At 35.9% G+C, this 24016-nt stretch overlaps 1 protein-coding gene across 2 annotated transcripts in view; it reads left to right on the forward strand.

Annotated features, from left to right (window-relative positions):
* Mtbp (MDM2 binding protein) overlaps nt 1-24016 on the forward strand; it is a 77407-nt gene that overhangs the window by 28577 nt on the left and 24814 nt on the right. For both annotated transcript variants that reach the window (XM_074069134.1, XM_020169575.2), the window contains exons 12-14: nt 12467-12640; nt 14350-14454; nt 23383-23544. In XM_074069134.1, coding sequence (XP_073925235.1) covers nt 12467-12640; nt 14350-14454; nt 23383-23544 — 441 coding nt within the window. The remainder of the gene's footprint in view (nt 1-12466; nt 12641-14349; nt 14455-23382; nt 23545-24016) is intronic.

Here is a 24016-nt window from a genome sequence, read left to right on the forward strand (position 1 = left end):
ATATCTAAGACTGTTAATATGAGTGAGTGTTAGCATCATCTAAGTAAACAGAGTGTATCCTGAAGAGCCCATCTATTGTTTATTTTTCTTACAACTTTCTGCAACTTCAAATAGTTTTATATTGGTGGTTCTAATTTTAAAGTAATTTAATGATCTAGAATTTACTCTTGGGGTTTTTTTTAATGTAGATTTTAATGCAACTTTAAGAAAATATCTTGTGGCTTGATTTCATTTTTTAAAACTATTGCCTCTTAACAGTAGGGATTAGTAGTGGTAACTTCTGAATAATAATAAGATAAAACTACATGATAATATTTGAGCCAGACTGTTGATTACTAATTAGGCTGATCACTAATGGCTGATTAAACTGACACAGTATCTTTTTTTTCTTAGAAGTAGCTACAAAATCAAATTGAATAGTTGATTATTAAATTCTGTTCTATCTATAACCCCTTCTGAAAAGGAAATTTGTTACTTATCCCATTGATAAGTACTATAAAAGGAGTTTTCCTTTTGTGAAAAGAGAGAAGCCAACTTTTAGTTAGTGTAAAAGTTTCAGTAACTCTTGCATCTGTAAAAGTTTCAATAACTCTTGCATCCAGAAAACTTCACATCCCTGTCCTCACACAACTATTAGTAGCTTTTCTCACTTTCCCCACTGTCAACTCAAGGTCATCCACCTAAGCTATAATTATGTTACTCTACAACCTACTGAATTATGCCCAGCAGTTCTGTACTGTTAACCTGCATGTCAACTAACCTTGCATGTCTAAACTAACCTTGTCCTGTTTCTGAAAACAGGACAAGGCTTTTGACTTTGTGGATATGTGACTTTGTTACTGTTATTTCATTCTGTTTCTTGTTCTTTCACTCATTTGTGCGAATATGAAATAGATACTGTGTACAAGGTATGGCACAGTAATCTGGGGATTTGTGCTCCAGGAGATAAACTTTATATTATTTTCATTGAATTTAAACAGTAACTTAGAAAAAAGATATTGAGAAGTAATCATGAATATTATTTTAGCATTTGTCTTTTGTAACAACAAGCTAGGAACAATCTCTAAGAGCTTCTATGAAAAAAAAAGCCAAGGTACACACCATGCTTATCATAGTTATGATACCATTTGTGATGAAAACCACAACTCAGTGTGTGGAGATTATATTATATTTATATATGTATGTATATGTATTTATATATATATATATATATATATACTATTCATCTTCTTACCAGCACCTACAGTGTACTAGGCACTGTTTTACTTGCTGGAGCAGCATAACCAAAACAAAATTCTTGCCCTCGGCGTTTACATTATAGTGAGGGTAATAGCCTTAGCACTTCCCCCAGACAGCCTTATAACTAAGTCTCTCAGTCCTTTCAGGTCTTTACTCCAAAGTCATTTTCATTCATTGAAGGTGCTGGTGACTCACGCCTGTAATCCTTGCTATTCATGAGGCAGAGATCAGGAGGATCCTGGTTCTAAGCCAGTGCTGGGCAAATAGTTCATAAGACCCTATCCTGAAAAAACCCATCACACACACATACAAAAAGGGCTGGTGGAGTGGCTCAAGCAAGTATGAAGCCCTGAGTTTAAAACTCCAGTGCTGCCCAGAAAAAAAGACCTATTTTGCCATCTCATCTGAGGTTCCACACAAACTCTTTTCCTGACATTACACCCATTTTTGCAGCTGTATTGTTTCTCTTTAGTAGTTCTATTTAATAAGTTAAATGTGTGTCTACCTGACACTTAGTGAGGACTCATAATTATTTGTTAAATAATAAGTGAAATATTTATTTCCAGTTTATCCCTACAGATTAAAAAAAGGCTTTGAATGGATTCCATCCATGAAGTGTGAAACAAATTTGTGCCTCAGTGTTTTTCAGTTCTTAGGTTTCATCCCCTACAAAATACATTAGTTTGAACTGTATGATATGGCTGTTTTTATATATCAAAAGTGTTAACTCTCAGCAATTTCATATGGCTTAACTAAAATAGTGTTCCACTTAAAGTGTGTTTAAATTGAGCAAAAGAATGCTTTTTAAAAGTGAAGTTCAGTGAAATACTCAGAAATTATAATAGGAGAAAAATGAAAAGGAACTCCATACACTGTGGAAATTATCTAAACCTTATCTAAAGGGAGATTTTTAGATCTCTTGATCTAAAGAGTCTGGGCTTAGACCCAGGTCCTCAGGCTCTCTCGGCAAAGTCTCTACCACTTGAGCTGTGCTCCTGACCCAAGAAAGACTCCTTTACAAAAAATTTGTCCTGAAAGGCCAGATGTGTAATGAAAAGTGCCCAGCTTTTCATAGAGATATTTTATGAAATTGTGAAAAAAAAAACCCAAATGATTGTCATCTGAAATTTAAGTCATAGGTAAGCAATAAAAACATCAAGTAGCATTGATGTACACTGTGCCATATACTTTGCAGTCATTGTATTTGATTCTGAGAACAATGCTGAACAGTAAATTTTTAAAATCTTTTTATTACAACAAAACTTAAGTATAGAGAAATCAAGAAACTTCCCTCATGTCACAGGGCAGAATCAGAATTTCCGCCTGGTGCTGAACACATCTAAAGGCTGGACACGGTCTCTTATTGCATATAAAGAGCTTCTGTTGAAAATAATTGTTAAAAGTTAGTCTTTTCTAGTTCATGCCTTGACATTTATGGAAGTCATTTATTCTTAGGCAGCAAATAATAATAGTGTCTGATAACTTTGTGATTCTAGGTGCCTGATAATTTTACAATCCTGAGTTTGTTTTGCCTTATTTTTACAAACTGGAAGTCTTTTGAAAGGAAAAAATTTAAAGGTACTCTTGGAGAAAAATCATTCTTACTGTCTTTTTTTTTTTTTTTTGACAAATCTAATAATATTTTTAAGGGACTAGACTAATAAAGACTGATGAAATATTTTGAAATGATGAAGTATGTGCCTTCTTAATACTCAGGTCAGTGTGATGAATGTGTTTCAAAATACTGGGCTGAAATGGATAAGGTGAAAAGGACATTCATAACTGATTTATAAATAATTTCTATCTTGAGAAACAAAGCACCCTGGTAAAGATTTGACAATAAATTTTATTGTCAGAGATAAAGGGTTCTTTCAGTCAGGAACATTCTTCAGAATGGACTATATATTTGCTACATCATGAAATGAATCTCAGTAAACTAAAAAGTCAGAAATAATATACAGTACATTCTCTAATTACCATGGAATTAAATTAGAAACAATAACAAAAGTCTGAAAAATCCCAGAAATATTAGGAAATTAACACACTTCTAAAACTGTAGATTAAAGAAAAAACCAAAAGGAAATTATAAAATATTTTTACCTGAATAAAAATAAAAAGCAAAACATCAAACTTATGGAAGACAACTAAAGCAGTGTTAAGATCTTAAATGCTAATCATGGGATAGAATGATCTAAAATCCATAAACTAAGCATAAATCTCTAGAGGTAGGAAGACCTAATCCAAGTGATTAGAAGGGATGAACTAGTCCAGAGAGCAATGAGATGAAATGTATCTACCAAAAGAAGTATAAGACCTGTACATTGAAACCCACAAAACGTTATTGAGAGTAAGGACGATACATACAAGTGGAGATGTTTGCCATGTTGGAGACTGAAACTCAGTATTGGTGGTTTTGATCTGCTCTGTCCTTCAAAAGCTCATGTGTTAAAGGCTTGGTACTCAGCCCATGGTGCTACCTGGAGGTGATGGAGCCTTTAAGAGATGGGGCCTAGTGGGAAGATGTTAGGTCACTGGGGACATCCCCTTAAAGGGGATATTGAGACCCCCAGCTCCTTCCTGTCTCTCTGATGCCTGACCACCATGAAGTGAGTCGCTTCATACTTTTGCAAGTATGTGCCTCCCCACGGTGCCCAAAGCACCAGGCCAACCAACCATGGTCTGAAACCTCCAAAATTGTGAGCCAAGGTAAATTCCCCTGCCTTAGAAATTGATTATCTCAGGTATTTTGTCCTGGTAACAGGAAGCTGACTGGTACAGCTAATTAGTAAAATAGCACTGATCTCCAAATTGAGTTATAGATTCAAGCTAATTCCAATAAAAATTCCAGCAGGATATTCCAAAGAAATGAACAGATTGATACTAAATTTATATAAAATTGCAGAGGGCCTAGAATGGCCAAGTCAATTTTGAAAAAGAACTTACATGACCTTATTTCATGATTTATTATAAAGCTACAGCAATCATGACAGTATAGTTTGAGATTAAGGATACACTTGGACCAATGGAAGAGAATAAAGGCAAAGATACCAGTCAGAAAAAAATTGTCCTATCAACATAGTGCTGGAAGGATTGGATATCTATATATAAAAAAGTACATATGTGGAGCTGGTGGAGTGGCTCAAGTGGAAGAGTGCTTGCCTAGCAAACATGAGGCCCTAGGTTCAAGCTCCAGTACCACCAAAAAAAAAAAAAGTACATACATATGCAGACTTTTTAGACACCATATACATGTGTGACATATGTATACATATGTTTAGACATTTAACTCAAAATGGGTCATATACCCAATGTACTAAAGCTATAAAATAACTGTAAGGTAATATAGATAGATGCTAAGAGCACAGTCAAGTATAAAATGAGGAACAATCAAGAAATTAGAAACTGCCAAAATTAAAATTGTCTACTTTTTGGAAAACACTTCAGAAAATTAAGAACAAGCTCCTCATTAAAAGAAAATAGTTCCAATTATATATTTGACAAAGGACAGACACATAAAAGAATTCTTACAATTCAATAAATAAGACAGCCCAATTAATAAGTGGATAAGGCTTGAATAGACATTTCATCAGAGAAGATACGTGAATGGCAAATAAAGCAATGAAAAGATGCCCAGCATCGTTATTTTTTTGGGAAATGCAAATGACAATCAGAATGTGATCCTACAATGTACTCCCCAGAAGAGCTGTGATTAAAAACAGTGACAATCAAATGTTGAAGGGGATGTGGGGAAGTTGCAAGTCTCATACACTGTTTGTGGGGAAACGATGGAAAATAGTTCAGCGGTTAAACTTACACTTAACTGTACAACCCAACACTTTCATCCCTAGGTGTCTACTCAGGACAATGAGAGCATGTGTTCACATAGACTTGTGAGCAAATGTTTATAAAAACATTTTCATACTAGCTAAGAATTGGAAACCATGCAAATATCCATCAACTGGTAATAAGTAAAAACTTGTTTTTGCCACTCAATGGGAAACTCATCAATAAAAAAGACATGAAAATTTTGAGGTACACCTGAAAGTATTATGTTGAGTTTATAGATAAAGCCAGACAAGATTTTGTATTTTGTAGCCATTGATGTGAAATTGCAGTGAAAGGTACGAGGAGACTGTCACACACTGCTTGCTACACAGCCACACATCCAGCCCTTTTTTGCTCTAGTTAATTTTCAAATAGGGTCTTGAGCTTTTTGCCCAGGCTGACCTTGACTGTGATCTTCTTACTTACATCTCTCTACTTAACTGGGATTATAGGCACAAAACACCCTGCCCAACTTGTTGAGATGGGGTCTCACTTTTTGACCCTGCTGTCCTCAAACTGTTGTCCTCCCTGTCTCCACCTCCCAAGTAGCTGAGATTACAGAAGATATACCACAGTGCCCAGCACACGAAGGTAAACACTTTGCAAATTCTGCAGTAGCTTTCTGTTATTCTGTTCAGTCTCACATGCTGTATGTGTCTGAAGGACAGTAAAGAAGTCATTGTTCATAATAATGAAGAGCTTCAACTACTTTCTGAATAGCTTCTCTAGTCATTATTGCTTTCACATTATATATTTTACCACATTGTAATGAAGAAGTTTATAATCCTGATGTTATTTGTTTAAAGTAGAATTTGTAAATTCATTTGTGTTTTGGTGATCTCCACAGCAGGAGACTTCTTACGGCTATTCAAAATACTATGATTTTAAAAACCATTTTTAATTCTTGCTAGAATTGAGCCACAGACATTTACTTGGACAGTCTCAGAGGCAGTGAAGTTTTGTGCTGAATCGTTCAAAGCTTAGTCTGATGACCAGGGTGGGGAATCAACCTAGGTTTTATATATATATATATATATATATATATATATATATATATATATATATATATATATATACATACACATATATATACCCTAAATAACCATATATATATGGTTGAGGTTGGGGTTAAGGTTATATATATACATATATAGTTCATTTAATTTTTATTGTAAATTAATTGTACAAAGGGTTTAATTTTGATATTTAGAACGTATTTACAATGTACTTTGATCATATTCATCCCATCTGCATCACTCTTTCTTAACCCCCTTCCCTCCTGTCCCTTCCTTTTTAACAGCTACTTGTGGGTTTCATTGTGCTATTTTCATGTTTTTATATGTATACATATATATATATATATACACACACAATGTACTTATGTAATATTCACCCTTTTCTAGGCAATATATTTTTGAAGATATTTATGAATGTAAAGTAGCCAGTTTGCTTTTTTCACTTATGCCTCCTCACCTGGCCCTAATTGCTATTTCAAAAGTTGAACTAGTCAGTTAGAGATGAATCAACATGGGTCATAACACATGGGTACACGAAAGCAATGTTAGGAATCTCTCTGTATAGCTATCCTTAACTCAACTAGCAAAAACACTTTGTCTTCCTTATTATGCTTGTGTCTTTTCTTCAACAAAATTAGTGATAAGGGCAGAACAGGACCTGCCTGGAACTGAGAGGGGGAAGAGGGAGAGGGTGGGGGAGGGGAGCAGGGTGGAGAAATGACCCAAATAGTGTATGTACATGTGAATAAATGAATTAAAAAAAATAAATAAATAAAATTAGCAAGGCAAAAACCAAAAAAGTTGAACCAGAATTAAGCAGTGGTATCACTGTTGGAAGGAGTGTAACCTCCTAAGGCTAGATATTACATCAGTGTTTTAGCATGATTATCAAAATAGCTAGTTTTTTTAGTTTGCTGTGTCTTTTTTTTTTTTTGAGCAAAAGAGCAGAGGTTTATTAAGCAGAGAGGAAAAGAGAAGAAAATCTGTATGGGAGAGGTCTCAGAAAATCTGAGCTCCTACTTTGCCTTTTGTTTTCTATAAGGAAATAGCTCCTTTTATTTTTAAGAAGTTAACCCTTTGAAAGGTTAGGGATCTTTTTATTAGGATATATTCATTATACAGTGGGGATTCATTGTGTTTTTTCTGAATAGACTTACATTGTACATTGGTTATATCCACCTACTGTGTCCCCCCCACCCCGCACCCTTTCCTTGCCCCACTTAAAGCAATTGCAAGAGGTTTCATTGTTGTATTTCATATATGTATATTAAGTCTATCAACCATATTCCCTCACCTTCATCTCTTTCATCCACCCTCCCAGCTCCCACAGTAACCCCCCATACCTATTTTACAGTCCTATCTTTTGTTATTAATTTCTAAGTTGCTATTCAAAGGGGTTTCTTCATGTTTCCCCACTGTGTGTGTAGTTTAAACCATTCAACCCCTTCCATTACTCTCCCTTACCCCTTTTCTCCACCTCCGATTATTCAACAGCTTCCATCCAATACATATTCTTACATCCTCTACCTGCACAGGTGTTATATATTTAGATATTGTTGATGCTTTATCATTTTCTTTTCTTTTCCCTCTTCCACCAAGTTTCATACAGTAGTTCCACTGTTACAAATGTGTTCTACATGTGAGTTTGTATATGATCATGTTTGTTTTTGTGTACATGTTTATCTTTTGGATCTGTCTTCCACATATGAGAGAAAACATGTGGCCTTTGTCTTTCTGAATGTTTGCTTCACTTAACATTATGTCCTCCAATTGTATCCATTTATCTTCAAATCACATGGGGTCATTCTCTGTGGCTGATAAAACTACATATATATGTATATATATATATATATATATATATATATATATATATATATACACACACACACACATATATATATATTATATATGTAGTATATTGTGATATATATATATCCATTCATCAGTTGTAGGGCATTTGGGTTGTTTTCAGAGCTTGGCTATTGTGTACAGTGCTGCAATAAACATTGGTGTGCCAAGTGTCTCTATTGTATCCTGACTTACATTCATTTGGGTAGATGTCCAGGAGCGGTATGACTGGATCATATGGCAGCTCTATTTTTAGCTTTTAAGAGAATCTCCATACTGCTTTTCATAGTGTTGTACTAATTTGCATTCCCACCAGCAATGTTTTAGGGTTCCTGTTTCACCATATCCTTGCCAGCATTTGTTGTTTCTGATCTTAAAGATGGGCATTCTAACTGGGGTGAGATGAAATCTTAGTGTAGTTTTGATTTGCACTTCTTTGATAGCCAGGGAAGTTGAAAACATCTTCATCTATTTATTGGTCATTTGTACCTCTTCCTTTGAAAATTACTTATTCAATTCATGTGCCCATTTTTTCATTGGGATATTGATCATTTGGGGGGTTGAATTTTTAGTTTCTTAAGGAGCATTACAAAGTAAAGTGTCACTGAGTGAAAACATTTACTTAACCAGAATATCCCTTTTCCCCAGTTCTCCTAGTACAGTTTCACTTTTCCTTACATAAAAATGGAGTATTATCTCCCTTCAGATTAATAGGATTTTGTTTTCATATTGTTTGAACTGTTAAAAAAATGAAAATATTAGATGGCTTTAAGAGCCAGTGAGGAACTTACTGATATAGACTACAACTTCATTTTTTTATTATGTGAGGTTTTTTTGCCAATGAAATACTAATAGTGACATTCTTTCATTTTATTTTGTATGTTAATTTCTAAAATTTGGTGCAATGTGATACTTTTTGTTTCCATCATTTTATCTGTTTAGTATAGCCAAAATGTATTATGTTCTTGGTGAAGGGGCATGTCAGCCAAACATTGCTTTATCCTTGATAGTTCAGATACAGCATTTGAAAGTCAGAATTGTCTTTTATTTTATTTTATTTATTTTGGCAATACTGGGGTTTGAACTCGGGCTCATCCTTGCTAGGCAGGCGTTCTACTACTTGAGACTCTGCGTCAGCTCTTTTTTGTGAAGGGTTTTTTTTGGGGATAGGGTGTCGTGAACTATTTGCCCTGGCTGGCTTTGAATCACAATCCTTCTGATCTCTGCCTTCTGAGTAGCTGGGATTACAGGCGTGAGCCACCAGCACCTGGAAGAATTGTCTTTTATAACACTTTCCCTTATTTAATAATTCTTCAACTAACACATGCCACAGCAGTCACAACATTTTCTGAGCGTCATTGTGGTTAGGGGTTCTTTAAAATAAATATTTTTCCTTTGAGGAAAATAGAATTTAAAATGCTAGCAAAGGTAATGGGATTTAAAATGAATATAGAAAGGGTGTCATAGATTGAAGAGATACATATAACTTGAATTGGCAAATTTCTGAGGTGGTAAATGAATTAAAGTTATTGTATTTTTTGGCAGATTTCAGTATCTAATAAAACTGATAATGAGTGTTTTTCCTCTCTAATAACCTTAATTTAAATTCATTTTCTCAAACAACTGCTTATGAATAGAATCAATGTATCTTGTAAACTAATTGCAAAAATTATTTTATATACTTCATGATTGGGGATAGACTTTTACCCAGTTTGTTCATATCTGTAAAATAAACTTGCTCCCCTTATAAAATTACAGTAATGCTTTTCCCTTAGCACTTTTGGAAATTTGTATATGTGTATATAATATGCTATATGCAGTATAAAAGATGCTGTTATATATTGTATGAATGTCTGTAAAGAACTTTCGTTTTGTGAATAGCACTTTACATTTGTAAGATAAGGATAATTTTTTAAAAAACAACTTTTTAAAGATACAATTCACATATCATACAATCGTGTATCTATTTAAAGTATATAATTCAGTAGCTTTTGTATAATCAAAGAGTTGTACAGCATCACTACAATCAGTTTTAGGATATTCTCATGTCCCCAGAAAATACCCCTTATACCTTAGCAGTTATTCCCCATTTCTACCCCACATCCCTCCCCCCAGTCCATAAGAAACTACTAACCCTTTTCTGGCTATATAGATTTTACTATTTAGAGCATCTCATATAAGTGTAATCATACCATATCTAGTTTTTAATGGCTGGCTCTAGTTTTTAAATATTTTCTTTTTTTGTAGCTCCTATTTGCATGTAGTTCCTCTTTCTCCTGGTTTCCATTTCTTTGTCTTTTTACTGTACTTTCTGGATAGATTCTCTTATAATCATTTAGCTGGATTATTTATTCCTGCTTTATAGATTTTAATTTCCATGAACTTTATTTTTAGCTACTTTATTGACATATGATTGACATTACAAAGAACCATATAAATTTAGTGTATACAACTTTATGAATTTGGAGATTAGTATATATATCCTTGAGACTACCACAGTCTATTCCACAAACATATCCATCACCCACAAAGCTTTCTTCCTGTCCTCTTTATTTGTTATCTGAAATAGTCAAACTCATGGAAGCAGAAGGTATGATGGTAGTTGACAGGGGCTGTGGGGTGGGAGCCACAGAGAGGCCATATGCAGAATGAGTAAGTCCTAGATATCCACTATATGAGTAGTATATATTACTAATACTCTTATGTTAAGTATTCGTCCATGAGCTCTTATGATTCTGTTCTTAAGTGATGTAGTTATCGTCCCTGAGGAGTTTAGTGATCTGCTTTGTTTGTTGTTTCTGTTTTTATCATTTCTTTTTAAAATTTGCGTTGGCTGCATTTTGTTTACCCAAAGGTGGTTTTCTTCTGTTTATTTTGGCTTCTTGTTTTCATATTAGACTTTCCTTGAGGCCCCATACTTTTTAGCTGCCTATTTATATTTCATAGAGAAAACCACAAAGATGATTTGAAAACTTGTATACATGGGTAAAGCTTACTGACTGTGATCTTCATTTTAGGGTGATCATAATATTTCATTAGATACCCCCACCCATTGAGTTTTTAGTCTTTCCTCTTGGATTGCTCATGTATCCAAAAGATGATTCAATTCTCCTATCTGACTTCTAATATTCCGGAAATTATCTAGGGGAAGGAAGCTAACTGGCCTCAATATTGCACTTGCACTTACATTCACTGATAGCTCAGAACTCCAGCCCTCACTTCTGTTTTGTACCCAGGGCCAGAGACACCTTGTTTTACCCTCATCAGAGAATAATCCTCTAATCTTCTGGCTAGAAGCACAATCGTTTGCCTGAGTAAAATAAAGGACCTGGAGGCCCAACTGCTTCTCCAGCAGGCTTTCGGCCTGTCTTCCTATTCTGACTTCATTTCACCTCCACTGCTCTCTGAAGCCCCTTGGGACACTTGGAGTATAAACTTGGTTGCTTCTGGGCTTTCTGTGTTGTTTTTCTTAGCTTCCTCAGCAGATGAGAGATTAAAGTCTGTTACCAATTGTTCATATGCTTTCTTGATTTCAGATTTAATTACTGTTGTCTTTTCTCCCCAATATTAGTACTTTTGATTTAAACTATTTAAAAAAAATCTCTTTATTCTCATGTGGCGGAATTTCAGAAAATATTGAAAGTAAATGCTTACGTCCAATTCACCATCCTCAATAAAAAGAATTCTATTTTTACTCTCAAAGTCCTCACAGCTTTCTTCAACCTTCACTATAACTCTCTCTTAATTTGATTTTAAAATATACTGGATGCTGTCTTAACTGACCTTCACACAAGTGGCATGCCAGATTAATGAATGCTGTCTCTTCCCTCTAAAATACATCATGGATGCCTGTTGCAAGAACAGAACTCTACTTTTCATTATACTCCCCCCTCTGTACAGGGACAGGGGTATGCAGGACCCTCACAGATACCAAAGTCTGAGGATGCTCATGTCTCTTATATAAAATCACCTAATACTTGCATATAACTTGCTCACATTCTCTTGTATACTTTAAATAACTGGTAGATTGCTTATACAATGTAAATACTTGTTATACTGTATTGTTTAGGGAATAATGACAAGAAAAGAAATTCTGTGTATGTTCAAGTACAGAAACAATTTTTTTCCTGACATTTTGTGGAGGGTCAACTGTTTTTCTGTACACTTCTCTCATAGGTTGAGTTGTGTGAGTCAGTTTATTCCACTTTAAAAAAATAGAAGCTGGAAGTAGAAGATAGGTTTTGGATATAGTTATGTAGGAAAGGTTAAGGAACTCTAATGAGTTATGTCAAAAGAATGAGTACACAGTTTTGATTTAAAGCAGAGTTTATGGTGTGTGAGTATGATCTTTATAATTCTCTGCTTTAACAACTTTCTCCATTAAATGAACAGCTCCTGGCCCTGAATGTATTGAGTAGCAGTTTGTTTTAAAATAGTATGGAAACTTCATTATATTCTATGGATCGAATGACTGCCATGATTGCCATATTGTGTTTTGCGCTGTTCCCATATTTACTAAGATAACTGTTTCTCTTCAGTTCCAGATGTTGAAGTGAAAGGAGAGCATTCTAGCTATTATCTCCTGTTACAAGGCAGTGGCAATAGGAAGTGCAAAGCCACATTGATTCACTCGGCCAACCAGATCAATGGCTCATTTGCACTCAGTTTAATTCATGGAAAGATGAAAATAAATAAAGAAGAAGCCAAATTGAGTAAGTGCTAACTTAGGAAAATCCTGTTTCTACATTTATTTGGATGTATAGTTAACTTAGGTGTTTTTAAGTAGAAGAAATACTAGATATTTAATGAATTTATTTTCCCCAAATTGTCATTAGTTTACCTTTTATGTTAAACATGGTAATATCTGTACAATTTAAAGAAAATTAATCCCTTTTATATTATACATAGTAAAATTTAGTAGATCAGCTCCAGATATGAAGTTTTCAGTATTTTCTGTTTTAACCACATATTATTTTTCTATATTATTTTTTCTTTTCATTTACTTTCTCTCAAGTCTGTTCTCTTTTACTGCTATTTTCCTCTTTTCTCTCCAACTTCTATATTTTTATTATCCATTATGGCATGACAAAATACCCCAGATATTTAGCATCAAAACAACCTATTATTATTTCTCATGGCCTTGTGTGTTGAATGGGCTCAGCTGCATGTTTGTTTTGAGTTCCTAATGTAATTATAGTCACATATGGTTGGTGCTCCAATCATTGGGAGATTCCACAGGGATAGTGTCTGGGATGACTTCTTCGACTTCATGTTTGGTGCCTGGGATGGGATGACTGAAACAGAGGAAGCTGGTTTTCTCTCCACTTTCCTTTTCCTGAAGCCACCTTGGGTGTCCTCATGGCCTGGTGATCTCAACATAGTCTGACCTCTTGAATGGTTGCTGACTTTTCTTGGAGCAGTTGTTCTAAAATGCTAAGGCTTCCTATAACCTGGTCTAGAAGTCATTCAGTATCAATTTTACTATACCTTATTGGTTACATAGTATGAAGTGGTTTCACTAATTATCAGTTCCAAGGGAAGAAAATAGTAAAGATCACCATGACAGCCACTGGGACCGGGAGTACAAATACTTCTGCCCCTGCTTCCTGAGCTATTGTTTATGTCCACCATGTACTGATTAACCATTTGTCTAAGTCCAATGAAACAGAGTGTACTTATTTACAGCAAGTTATGTGAGGTGGGCTTATTACTCACAGGTAGGCAGCAAAGGGACAGAAAAGGCTTAGTTTTCATTGTGATCTAGACTTAAGAAAGTTGTGCAGGGCAGATGGAGTCTGAACTACATGTACCCTTCTTGTATAATAGGTGAGGGATCCTGGAAGGCAGCACACTCTGGCTTACCTGCTTCAGGAGCCATGTGATTCACTGGGCAAAGCTTTGAATGACATCTGCTTGAAGGACATCCCAGTTAAGGGGAGAGAGGAGCAAAGCCTGACTGTCCTGGGTACTTCCTATCTCAAGCTAGCACATCCTGTAATCATCTATTGTATGAAAACAGAGAAGGGAAAGAGACTGTCCTGGGACCATTTTGTATAGGTTAAACTTGGTTTCATTGTGCAAGAGACTGCACAAGGGGAATAAAAAGGGATGTGGTTTATTGAGCAGTAGAATTGGGGTTCTGTCTTTAGAGACAGGTACTACACTCCATCTGCGTTTTCTGAGTAGAGAGAAAAAAATATTATATAGGGAATACAGCTCTAATGCCCAGATTTCCCCCCAAAGAATTAAGAATGATGTGAACGTTTAAAATGCAAAACAATTTGGTATTATTTTCTCCTGCTTGTCACTTTGAAATATATAAGATCAAGACTTTTTAAAATCATGTCATAACATACTTCCTAGGAAGTAAGTATTGTTACCATAGAATATCTTTAATGTTGACTTTTTTTCTATTTCTCAGGCTTTCCTTTTGATTTCTCACTTCTGTGTTTTACTGGAGAGCAGGTTTTACAAAGAGAAAAACAGTTAGCTAATGTTCAAGTTTTGGCTTTGAAAGAATGCCTGAGTAAGTAACAATTGATACATTTCAGTCTATTGAAAGCATGTTGATTTGTTCAGATATAAGCCATCTTGATTTGCATACTTGTTCTTACACACTTTGTCCTTTGGTCTGACAGTAATTTTTAGAATTATTCACCCCACAGATGATGTGAGGTAGAAGAGGCCTGTGACTTTATTTTCACTGGGTTCAGAGTATTCCTGATTATTTGTACATCACTGTTAACATTTTAAAGTATATTTTGTCAGGCAAGTTTGTATTTCAGAATTTGTTTATGTTTAACTCTATGTTAGAAAAGATATAGGATTGTTATTATTCTACTTAATGTATATAACCTTTACATATTTTTGGTAGCAGGAAGAAATGCAAGTCCACAGAAATTAATATGCTAATTTGAACATTGATTCTTGGAGCTTAACCATGAGCATCAGTAATAACTGAGCACATGTCACATACCAAGTGAAGTTGGCATTATGGATTTTCCTTAATCCAGAAGTTAGCTCTGTTTTTTTAGAAGTGGGTTTCATTATGCTGTTTTCATGCATACATAAAAAGTACTTCAGTCATACTCATGCTGCTCTCACCTTGTCCTTTCCCTGTCCCCTCTCCCACTGGCCCCCGCCTAAAACAGTCTTCCTTTTATAGTCATGTCATGATATTGTTAATATTGTCATTAGATTTAGATTCCACACATGAGATACCTGTTTTTCTGAGTTTGACTTACTTGCCTCAACAATGATATCCAGTTCCATCCATTTTCTTGAAAATGACATAATTTCATTCTTCTTTATGGCTCTGTAATATTCATTACATATATATATATGTGTATATATATATATATATATATATATATATATAATTTTCTTTATCCATTCATCTGTTGATAGGCACCTAGACTGATTCCATAGGGTGGCAATTTTGAACAGTGTTGCTATAAACACAGGTGTGCAGGTATTTCTGTTGTATGCTGACATTACATGTATGTATTCCTTCTGATGTGTACCCAGGAGTAGTATAGCCGGATCATATGGTAAGTATATTTTTAGTTATTTAAGGAACTCCATACTGATTTGCAAAGGGGCTGGACTGTTTTGCATGTCCCCCAGCTGTGTGTGAGGGTTCCTTTCCCATATCCTTGCAACATCTGTTGTTGTTTACTTGATGACAGCCATTCTGACTGGGGTAAGAGAGGACCTCAGTGTGATCTTGATTTGCATTTCCTTTATGGTTAAGGATAGTGAATATTTCTTCATGTGTTTACTAGCCTTTTGTACTTTTTTATTTTGAGAACTATCTATTCAGTGCATTTGCATATTTGTTAATTGTATTATTTGTTCTTTACTATTTAATTTTTGGAGCTTTTTATATATTATGAATATTAATCCCATGTCAAATGAATAGCTGGCAATGATTTTGTTCCATTCTATGGGTTGCCTTTTCATTCTGGTAATTATTTCCTTTGCTATGAGAAGCTTTTTAACTTGATGCAATACTATTTGTCAGTTCTTGCTTCTATATGCTGAGCAATTGGAGTCATATTAAGTAAGTTCTCTCCTATGCCTGTTTCTTCAAGTGTTTTCCCCAAGTAGCTTCAATGATCTGAGATGTTTGATGCATTTTGTATTGATTTTTGTATAGGATAAGAGCTAGGGTTCTGATTTCAATCTTCTACATGTGGATGTCCATTTGTCCCAGCACCATTTGTTGAAGAAGCTGTCTTTTCTCCAACATATGTTTTTGGCTTTTTTGTTGAAAATCAGATGGTTGTCATTGTGTCAGTTTATTTCTGGGTCTTCTATATCATTGGTCTATGTGTCTGTTTTTTACCAGTACCATGCTGTTTTTGCTACTATGGCTCTGTAATATAACTTAATGTCAGATATTGTGATACCTCCAGTATTGCTGTTTTAGTCTTTCAGTTGAGGTATTTTCAGAGTTCAGGCAGGACTGTGTTGGTGACAAGATTGAGTTGTAGCTTTTCACTTCCAGACTGGGAATATAGTTTAGTAGCCAAACATTTGACCATGTGCTGAGAGCACTGGGCCTCATCTCCAGCACTACTCAACTGGAGGAAATCTGGCTGGAGTCCCTGTAATACCTAGTGTACAGGTCATTTCTATATGTAAGTAGAAGAGAGGGTCAGCCAAGGGTTCCTTTTCTGCTTCTGAGATACTTTTGCTTAGAAACTTTCCTTCCTGGTGTACTGAAAGCTGCTGCTGTTTGCAGGGAGCTTTGTAGCCTTTTGGGCCATGTAGGTTCCCAATTGCTCCACAGCCAGTGAGTCTGTGCCCTCAGGAATAGCAAGCATCCAAGCCTAGGGGTGTCCCCCAAATGCATTGAGGAGTAGGGGAAACAAACAGCTGTTCATTTTGCCCTGGCAGAGTACAACTGAGGGACTCAGTCACTCAGGCTGCCACACTCAGTGGTTTCAGACCCTGCCTAACAGGTTGCCATCCTGTGGGAGGGAGGAGGCTAGCAGTAATGTCAGGATCCACAGATTCTGGGCTTAGAGCCCTCAATTCCACCTGGCAACAGACACAGGCAGCTGGGATGCAGCTCCAGGAGGAAGCCAGTTTCAGTGCTTTCAGGTATCACCCAGCAGTTCCCCACACTGTGAGGGGAAGGAGATTGGGGAAATCAGTGATTTGCTGTACTTGGGCTCAGAGCTTTCATTCCTGCCTGACAGCAAACACATGTGGAGGGGGCACAGCTCCGAGATTGAGTACTGTACCAGCCAGGGGCTTGGTACTGTTTTCACTATGATCCTGGAGATGGAATTTGATCCTCACAACTGAGGATGGGTCATTGATTATGGCACCTTTCACTACCTGAGCTCCCTGGTGTGTAAATTTCCCAGTAAGTCCACATCAAACCCTTTCCCTCTCCTCCACCACCTCTCATATGTGTCTCCTCCCCTTGCCATCCTGACACTGGCACGTTTCCCAAGTCTCCCACACTGTGACTGTTCCTTGTTTTCAAGTACCCAGAGTAGCTCTGTCTCAATAATAGACCTCTCAAGATTGTGCCTCACTATAGAGCTCTCTAAGATGAGTGACAAAATGTTTTTCTTTTTTGAAGCTAGCCTGTCATATAGGAGCAATCACTGTCACACCAAATCCCCACAGTGGTTTTAAGGTATGTGGACCATGTGGACTTATCCTGCTCCTGGAATTGCCAGTCTGTCACCAGAACTGTCTGGTTAACCTTGTCTTTGTGTCTTCAGCTTCCTGTTCCCCGACCCCAGGGAGCTGGGGTAGGAGTTGGAGACTTTTTCCTACTTCTCTCTGTTGCCTTTCTGTTTCTCCATGCTTTCAGTTGTCTGGTCAGTCACCTTTCTTGATTTGCAATGTTCTTCCTCTTTCTGTTTTTCAGATATAGTCTCTTCTTTGTTTCTCTTACTCTTCTAATTCACAGAGGACTCTTCTAATCTGCCATCTTGCCCATCTCTTCAAAATTAACACTTTTTTCAGCAATTGCAATTAGAGGGTTTTCCTTTATTATTAAATGGTAACTTGGTTATCAGTCCTAATTTTTAAAAGAATTTTAAGCATGGGCTTGGTATGATGGCTTAATCCCAGCTACTCAGGAGGCCAGCCTTGGCAAAAATTTAGTGAGACCCCATCTCAGCCAATATGCTGGGTGTGGTGGTGCTCATTCTGGTCCCAGCTACATGGAAAGCTGTAGGTAGGAGGATCCTGGTATAAGACTGGCCTGGGGCAAAAAAAAAAAAAATCACAAAACCCTACTTGAAAAATAACTAATGCATAAAAGGGCTGGTGGTATGGTTCCAGTGTTAGAGGGCCCGCTTTGCAAGTTCAGTGCCCTTAGTTCAAACCCCAGTACTACCCTAAAAAGAAAAAAATTAAGCATGGATTATTGCAAATTGTAAGCTTATTTTAAGCAAACCATTGATACATAATTTCTGAGAAATTTATTAAAATTATAAGACCTCCTTAGTTGCATATAGAATTGCTTATATTATAAAAATAATTATCATTCTTTTGTTTAAAAACATTTAAAAATATCTTGGTTTCTGTAGTCTATTTATTCAATAGAAAACAACTTTAAAATACTTTGTCTCAGTCATATAAGGATTGAAGACTTTTTCAGTTGTATAAAGCCAGGGTAATTGTGTATTCTTGTTTTTTTTTTTTAGCCATGAAAATTAAGTTTGTTCAAGAAAAATATAATTAGAAAGGCAAATCAGTACATGCTAAATCCTAGAAAAAATATGTTGAAGTACCAGTATTTTTGTGGATTTAAAGTGTTTATTTCAAACACTAGCCAGCAATATTATTCACTTTTTGACTTTTTTCTATTGCTGCCAAACATCCTTCAGGCCCTGATTTCTTTGCCTGAGCCTCCTGCAGCTTTTTATACTTAGCTCCTTCCTTCAGCATCTCTGTCTTCCATCTTCGCTGCTCTTCAACACCCGCCCAACAGCAAACACTGAGAGTGGAAGAGCTGGGAGCTCTCTGAGCTGGTGTGTGTCTCCTTCAGTAAAGAGAAGAGTGAACCCCAGTAGGGCCAGCCCTCTGGGTTGTGGGGGAAGGGAAATATTGACAGCTATAGCTAGTTTGCTGCCTAGGGTGCGAGTGACAGTTTCACAGAGGTGGGGGATGGGGTTTGGGGGGTCAGGAAAGGTTTAGAAGTGTTAACAAATGTGCAGCTGCAAGGGTGCCATAGCACTGGGAAAAGGACAAAGGGAGCCTGAAATTGAACGCCTCAGCACTAATGGCAGCTGGGGATGGATACCAGCTCTGGTAGTGTCATTGGTCACTTGGCAATCAGAGGCATTAAATCTTGGTACAGATTAATGAATACATAGTTAATCCATTTATGATGAAAATACTTGCTAAGGAAATCTCTTTTCTATCCTGGATTAAAGTTTAGTAACAAAGATGCATCTGTGTAGAGGAAAATGACAGCAAAACAAAATTTGCAACATTAGCATGTCTGAGAATCTCCTTCAGCAATTTTCAAATATGCGATAGGTTGAGTGGAGGTGTGTTTAAATTGATACCGTTATTCATTTATACATGATGAAAACTAAAACAGTGTAATGGGAACAGCTTCACAGAAAAACAAAACTTGTTCAAAAAGATTTCCTCAAAATTACCAACAAAACATTGAATAAACCTTACTTATTTCCATTGTTTCCCTGACTGGTTACAAGGTAGAACAGCTAGAAAAGTTTCCACGCACAAAAAAATTAAGTACTTATAATGACATTATTGATGAAGTCGCTTTTTAAAAGTAACATAAATATCTTAACTTTTAAAACAAATTGATATTTTACCTTATTTCAAGGTATATCTAATGCTATTATTTTAGAATGATGATATATAAACTTTATGATTTTATCATTTATATCTCACTTAATTTTTGTAACTTGTAACTTTTGTCCTAGAAACAATATGTAATGTCTTGTTTCAGGGATTTAAGAAAAAAGCTTAAAAATTCTGAGCACTTTTTAAATAAGAGACTCTGCAGTAAGATGTAAAATAAGCATCACGACAGCAGTACAACCATTTTGCTGCAGGGTTACAGTCAGTACCCTGGGCTACTTACTTTTCTTTAACACTTACAAAGCCCACTACAAACTCTTGTGAGGCTCAGTCTATTGATGCCTTCAGGTAGTCGATATTTCTCTTTAATAAAGTTTCTTATTGCTAGCTTTCTTAGGAATATAGCATTCTTTTGCTTACTTGATTTTAGAGTTTAGCCTATTATTTTCTCCCAAATATCTATCTCCTGCTTACACACAAACTTACCTTGCAGAGATTGTTTATTCCCCTTGTAAATTATCCTATTCATAGCTTTATCATCATCTAATTCTCTTCTCTATTTCTCAGTCATTAAGGTCAGTATGAATTCTTACCCTGCCCCCCAAAATGTAATATAATTGACAGTTTTAACAAGCAGAGGTCAACCTTGGTTTTGGCATTAATAAAAATATCGGGGCTAATTCCTGAAGCACATTACTCACTGTGCATCTTGCCTATGAAGGAAAACCATTGATAACTTTTTGCTTTAGAATGACTTCCAGTAGATTGTAGAGAAAGTAAAAAAACAACAAAGCTTTTTATTTTCTCACTAAGAAGATATAAGAAAAACAGAATATAGTGCACTCTGATTTTACCATTATTAATACTCTTGTGTTAAACCTGGAAGGACCTTGCCAATACCCATTGATGGGGTAGGGTTTTACAGAGGCGTGTGTCATAAAGCTGGTGTTCTAAAGTAGAACCTTGGGACTTGTTGCCTCCTTCTCAGTTGACTGCCTTGTGTTATTAATGCATGGACCTTGCGTGACGTGATACAATTATGTAATACGCTTGAATCCTCTCAGGGCACAGCTTAGTGCTATGCAGGTGGTAAATTCTCAATAAATGTTTATTGAATTTATTTTACTGTGGAAGAAAATGTTGTTAGAAGGGTTCTTAAGTGAAATATTTTTATTAAAGTGATACATAGATATAGCTTGAAAAGTCAGATGATACTGAAAAACTTCAAATGGCTATACCCTTCCTCTTCCTCATCTTTTAGCTTCTGTGTCTGCCAGCAGCTACCCTCAGCCCTTCCAGTTCTGTCACTTTTTCCTATTTTTATTTATTTATTTTTTTGCAGTACTGGGGTATGAACTCAGGGCTTTGCACTTGCTAAGCAATCTCTCTACCACTTGAGCCACACCTCCAGCATTTTTTTCCTATTTTTAAATAATGTGTATATGCTGCCTTTTGGTTTACCAGTTTTAGGCGTTATCTTAACATGTGGTAGATAAAGACATCATTTTCAAGTCATATTCACTTTCCTTCTCCCTTTTATAGTGAAGTCATAAATTTTGGTTACTTTTAATGTTATTGTAACCATGCTAATAAGTTTACCACTGAGCAATGTAACACATGATGATGATCCAATCATTGTAATTTTAATTTGCCTACTCTATGGTACAGAGAAAAAAACTCCTTTTGAATAAAAGTTCATGAGGTATAAATTTTAATTCTTGCATGTCCCACAGTATCTTTATTTGGTTGATAATTCGTGTAGAATTTGAGGTTGAAAATCATTTGCCATCTGCTTTGTTGTGATCCTTTTGAGAAATTTCTTATCCTTTGCAGTGATCTTGCTTTAGCTTATTTGTTTTTATCCTCTTCCTGAAAGCTTTGTCTCTGGAACCTTTACTCTGAATCTCCCACCCTTCCCCTCTCACCCCAGTTGTTGAGCTGCCTACTTGATGGGTATTTTGATAGAAGATTCATATCCTTAAGTCTGAAAATTTTTCTTCACTTATCTCTTTAATAACTTCCTTTCTCCCAATTTCTCATTTTCTTTCTAGGACTCTTATTAGTTGTATATTGCCTTTCCTGTAGCAAATGCTTAGTTTTCTTTTCCTATTTCCATATTATCTTTCTGTTCTTGTTTTTGCTGGACATCTTCCATTTCATTTTACAGCGCCTTCATGGAGTTTTTGAAATTTTAGCTCTCAACTGCTTAACCATAGGAGTCCATTTTTGTTCTGGATTGTCCTTTATCAAAGCATCCTGTTCTTTCCCAGTGACTTGTCTCATTTCTATGAGAATATTAATTTTGTTCTCTATTATTTTTGTTTCTGCTAAGCTCTTCTTTTTTCCTCACTTTGTTTGCTTTAAATCTTTTTTATACCCTGGACTTTTTTTTAGTTTACAAATGCCCAGTAATACCTTCTTTTCCTCCCAAAGTTGGAACCCATTTAGAAATAAGCTGAAAAAGCAAACAGAGATAGGTTGAAGATGAAGTGTTATGGTGTTTTAGTGTTTTAGGTCTATAGCCAGCTGGCGTTCTGCTCATACGTATACCTAGAACTGAACATAGCTGTCAGACAGCTGCCAGAGCTAGGCAATTACAGAACAACCCTGTTGGGGGTGGTCCCTTGCATCCTAAAGACAAGTGGGCTATGGTGAAAGTCAGAGGAACAGTTGATCAAAGTACGGGAGTGGGGGTGTGTGTGTGGCGGGGAGAATGGCCAGAAGTGTGGTTGTAAGCTATGACCCTTTCTTCCCCCTCCAAATCAGCATCTGGAGCTCTTTTCTCTGAGAGAGTTCAGTTTTTCAAAAGGAGAGTCTTATTTCGTCAGTGGAGCATTTATATAGCTGCTAGCTTTTTGGTGGCAGGCCTTGTAGTCTGACCTTTCTGTACTCTATAGACTTAAAAAAAAAATCCTTTAGATATAATCCAAGCTTCAAAGCTACCTTCCAGCATACCCAATATTCCATTGTCTGGGACTATTTCAAAACAAAGCAAAACAACAACAAAAAAAAACAAAGCAGAATTGCCTGGCTCTGTGGACTGAGGATGAGGCATGACAGGGAAGACCTGGAGTTCTGACTACTTACTCCCCATGTGTCCAGTCCTGTTTCAGGCCAGCATTTCGCCACCATCTGCCTTGGCAGTGCTTCTATGAAGGCACCCAAGGTGACCACCATCATTTCCTTCACAATTTGGTCAGAAATATCTTTTTTTTTTTCCTGTTATTGTCCTGTTTTATTCCTTTGCTGTGATTTTAGGTTTGGGGAAAGACAAGAAATAAAATGGTCGTGCTGCTATGTCTAATGGAAAGTCTAACAGGTTTTAGTTTCATGTAAATGTCAACATAAGCCCATTTTTAATGCTCTCCAATATATTACTGAAAACTTTTATAAATTCGTCTTTGTTGTTTATTAACTTTTAGTATGAACCAATTGCCCTGTTTCTTCTCATCTCACATAATGGGAAATTCTGCCATTATCTACAGATAAGATTTAAATTAAAGCATGGCTACATACAAATGTTGATTGGCTGGAGAAATTCACTCATTTTCCTTTTGAAAATACTTTCCATAAAACTATAGTAGTTGAGCTCTAGAGAGGCTTGAAAAAAAAGTCATATGGTTAATTGTATTGATTTGTCCTGCAGAAAGGAGAAAGTTGGCAAAACAGCCTGAAGCACTTTCTGCTGAGGAACTCAAAAGTCTGTTAATACTCACAAGGGAGCGCTTTTTAGATCGTTTTGATGCTCTTATTCCTAAAACAACTCTCAGACACACAGACAAAATTAAAGCCTCCTGTATGTTAAATGGTAAGTATTTAAATTTTGCTCTTTTTGTGTGTATATCATCTATGGTGCTACTGTTTATTATATTAGTAAAACTTACCGAAGATGTATTTGTCAAGTCAAAATGTATTTTATAAAATTAAATAATGATATATATATATATATATATATATATATATATATATATATATATACCTGTGTGTATATATATCTGAGTTGTACTTCTCATTTAAACTTTTTGATTATGTCTTTAAGTATGTTTAGTAAAATTGTTTATATGAAGAGGGAGAAGCTCTGTCAGGTAGCCCTTCTTATTAGTCTTAACTAACCTAGAATGGGTGGATTTCTATTAAGCTAGCTTTTCAGAAAGTGAAGAAAGTAAAATCTATGCAGTGAATTTAATAGAGGCAAAACTAAATTACAGGAAGCTTCAAATTTGCCACTCCTTGGGGCTGGAGCAGTCATCAAACTTCACCAAGGAAACACACTCATTTTG

This window comes from Castor canadensis, chromosome 3 (genome assembly GCF_047511655.1).
Source record: "Castor canadensis chromosome 3, mCasCan1.hap1v2, whole genome shotgun sequence".
NCBI classification, from domain to species: Eukaryota; Metazoa; Chordata; class Mammalia; order Rodentia; family Castoridae; genus Castor; species Castor canadensis.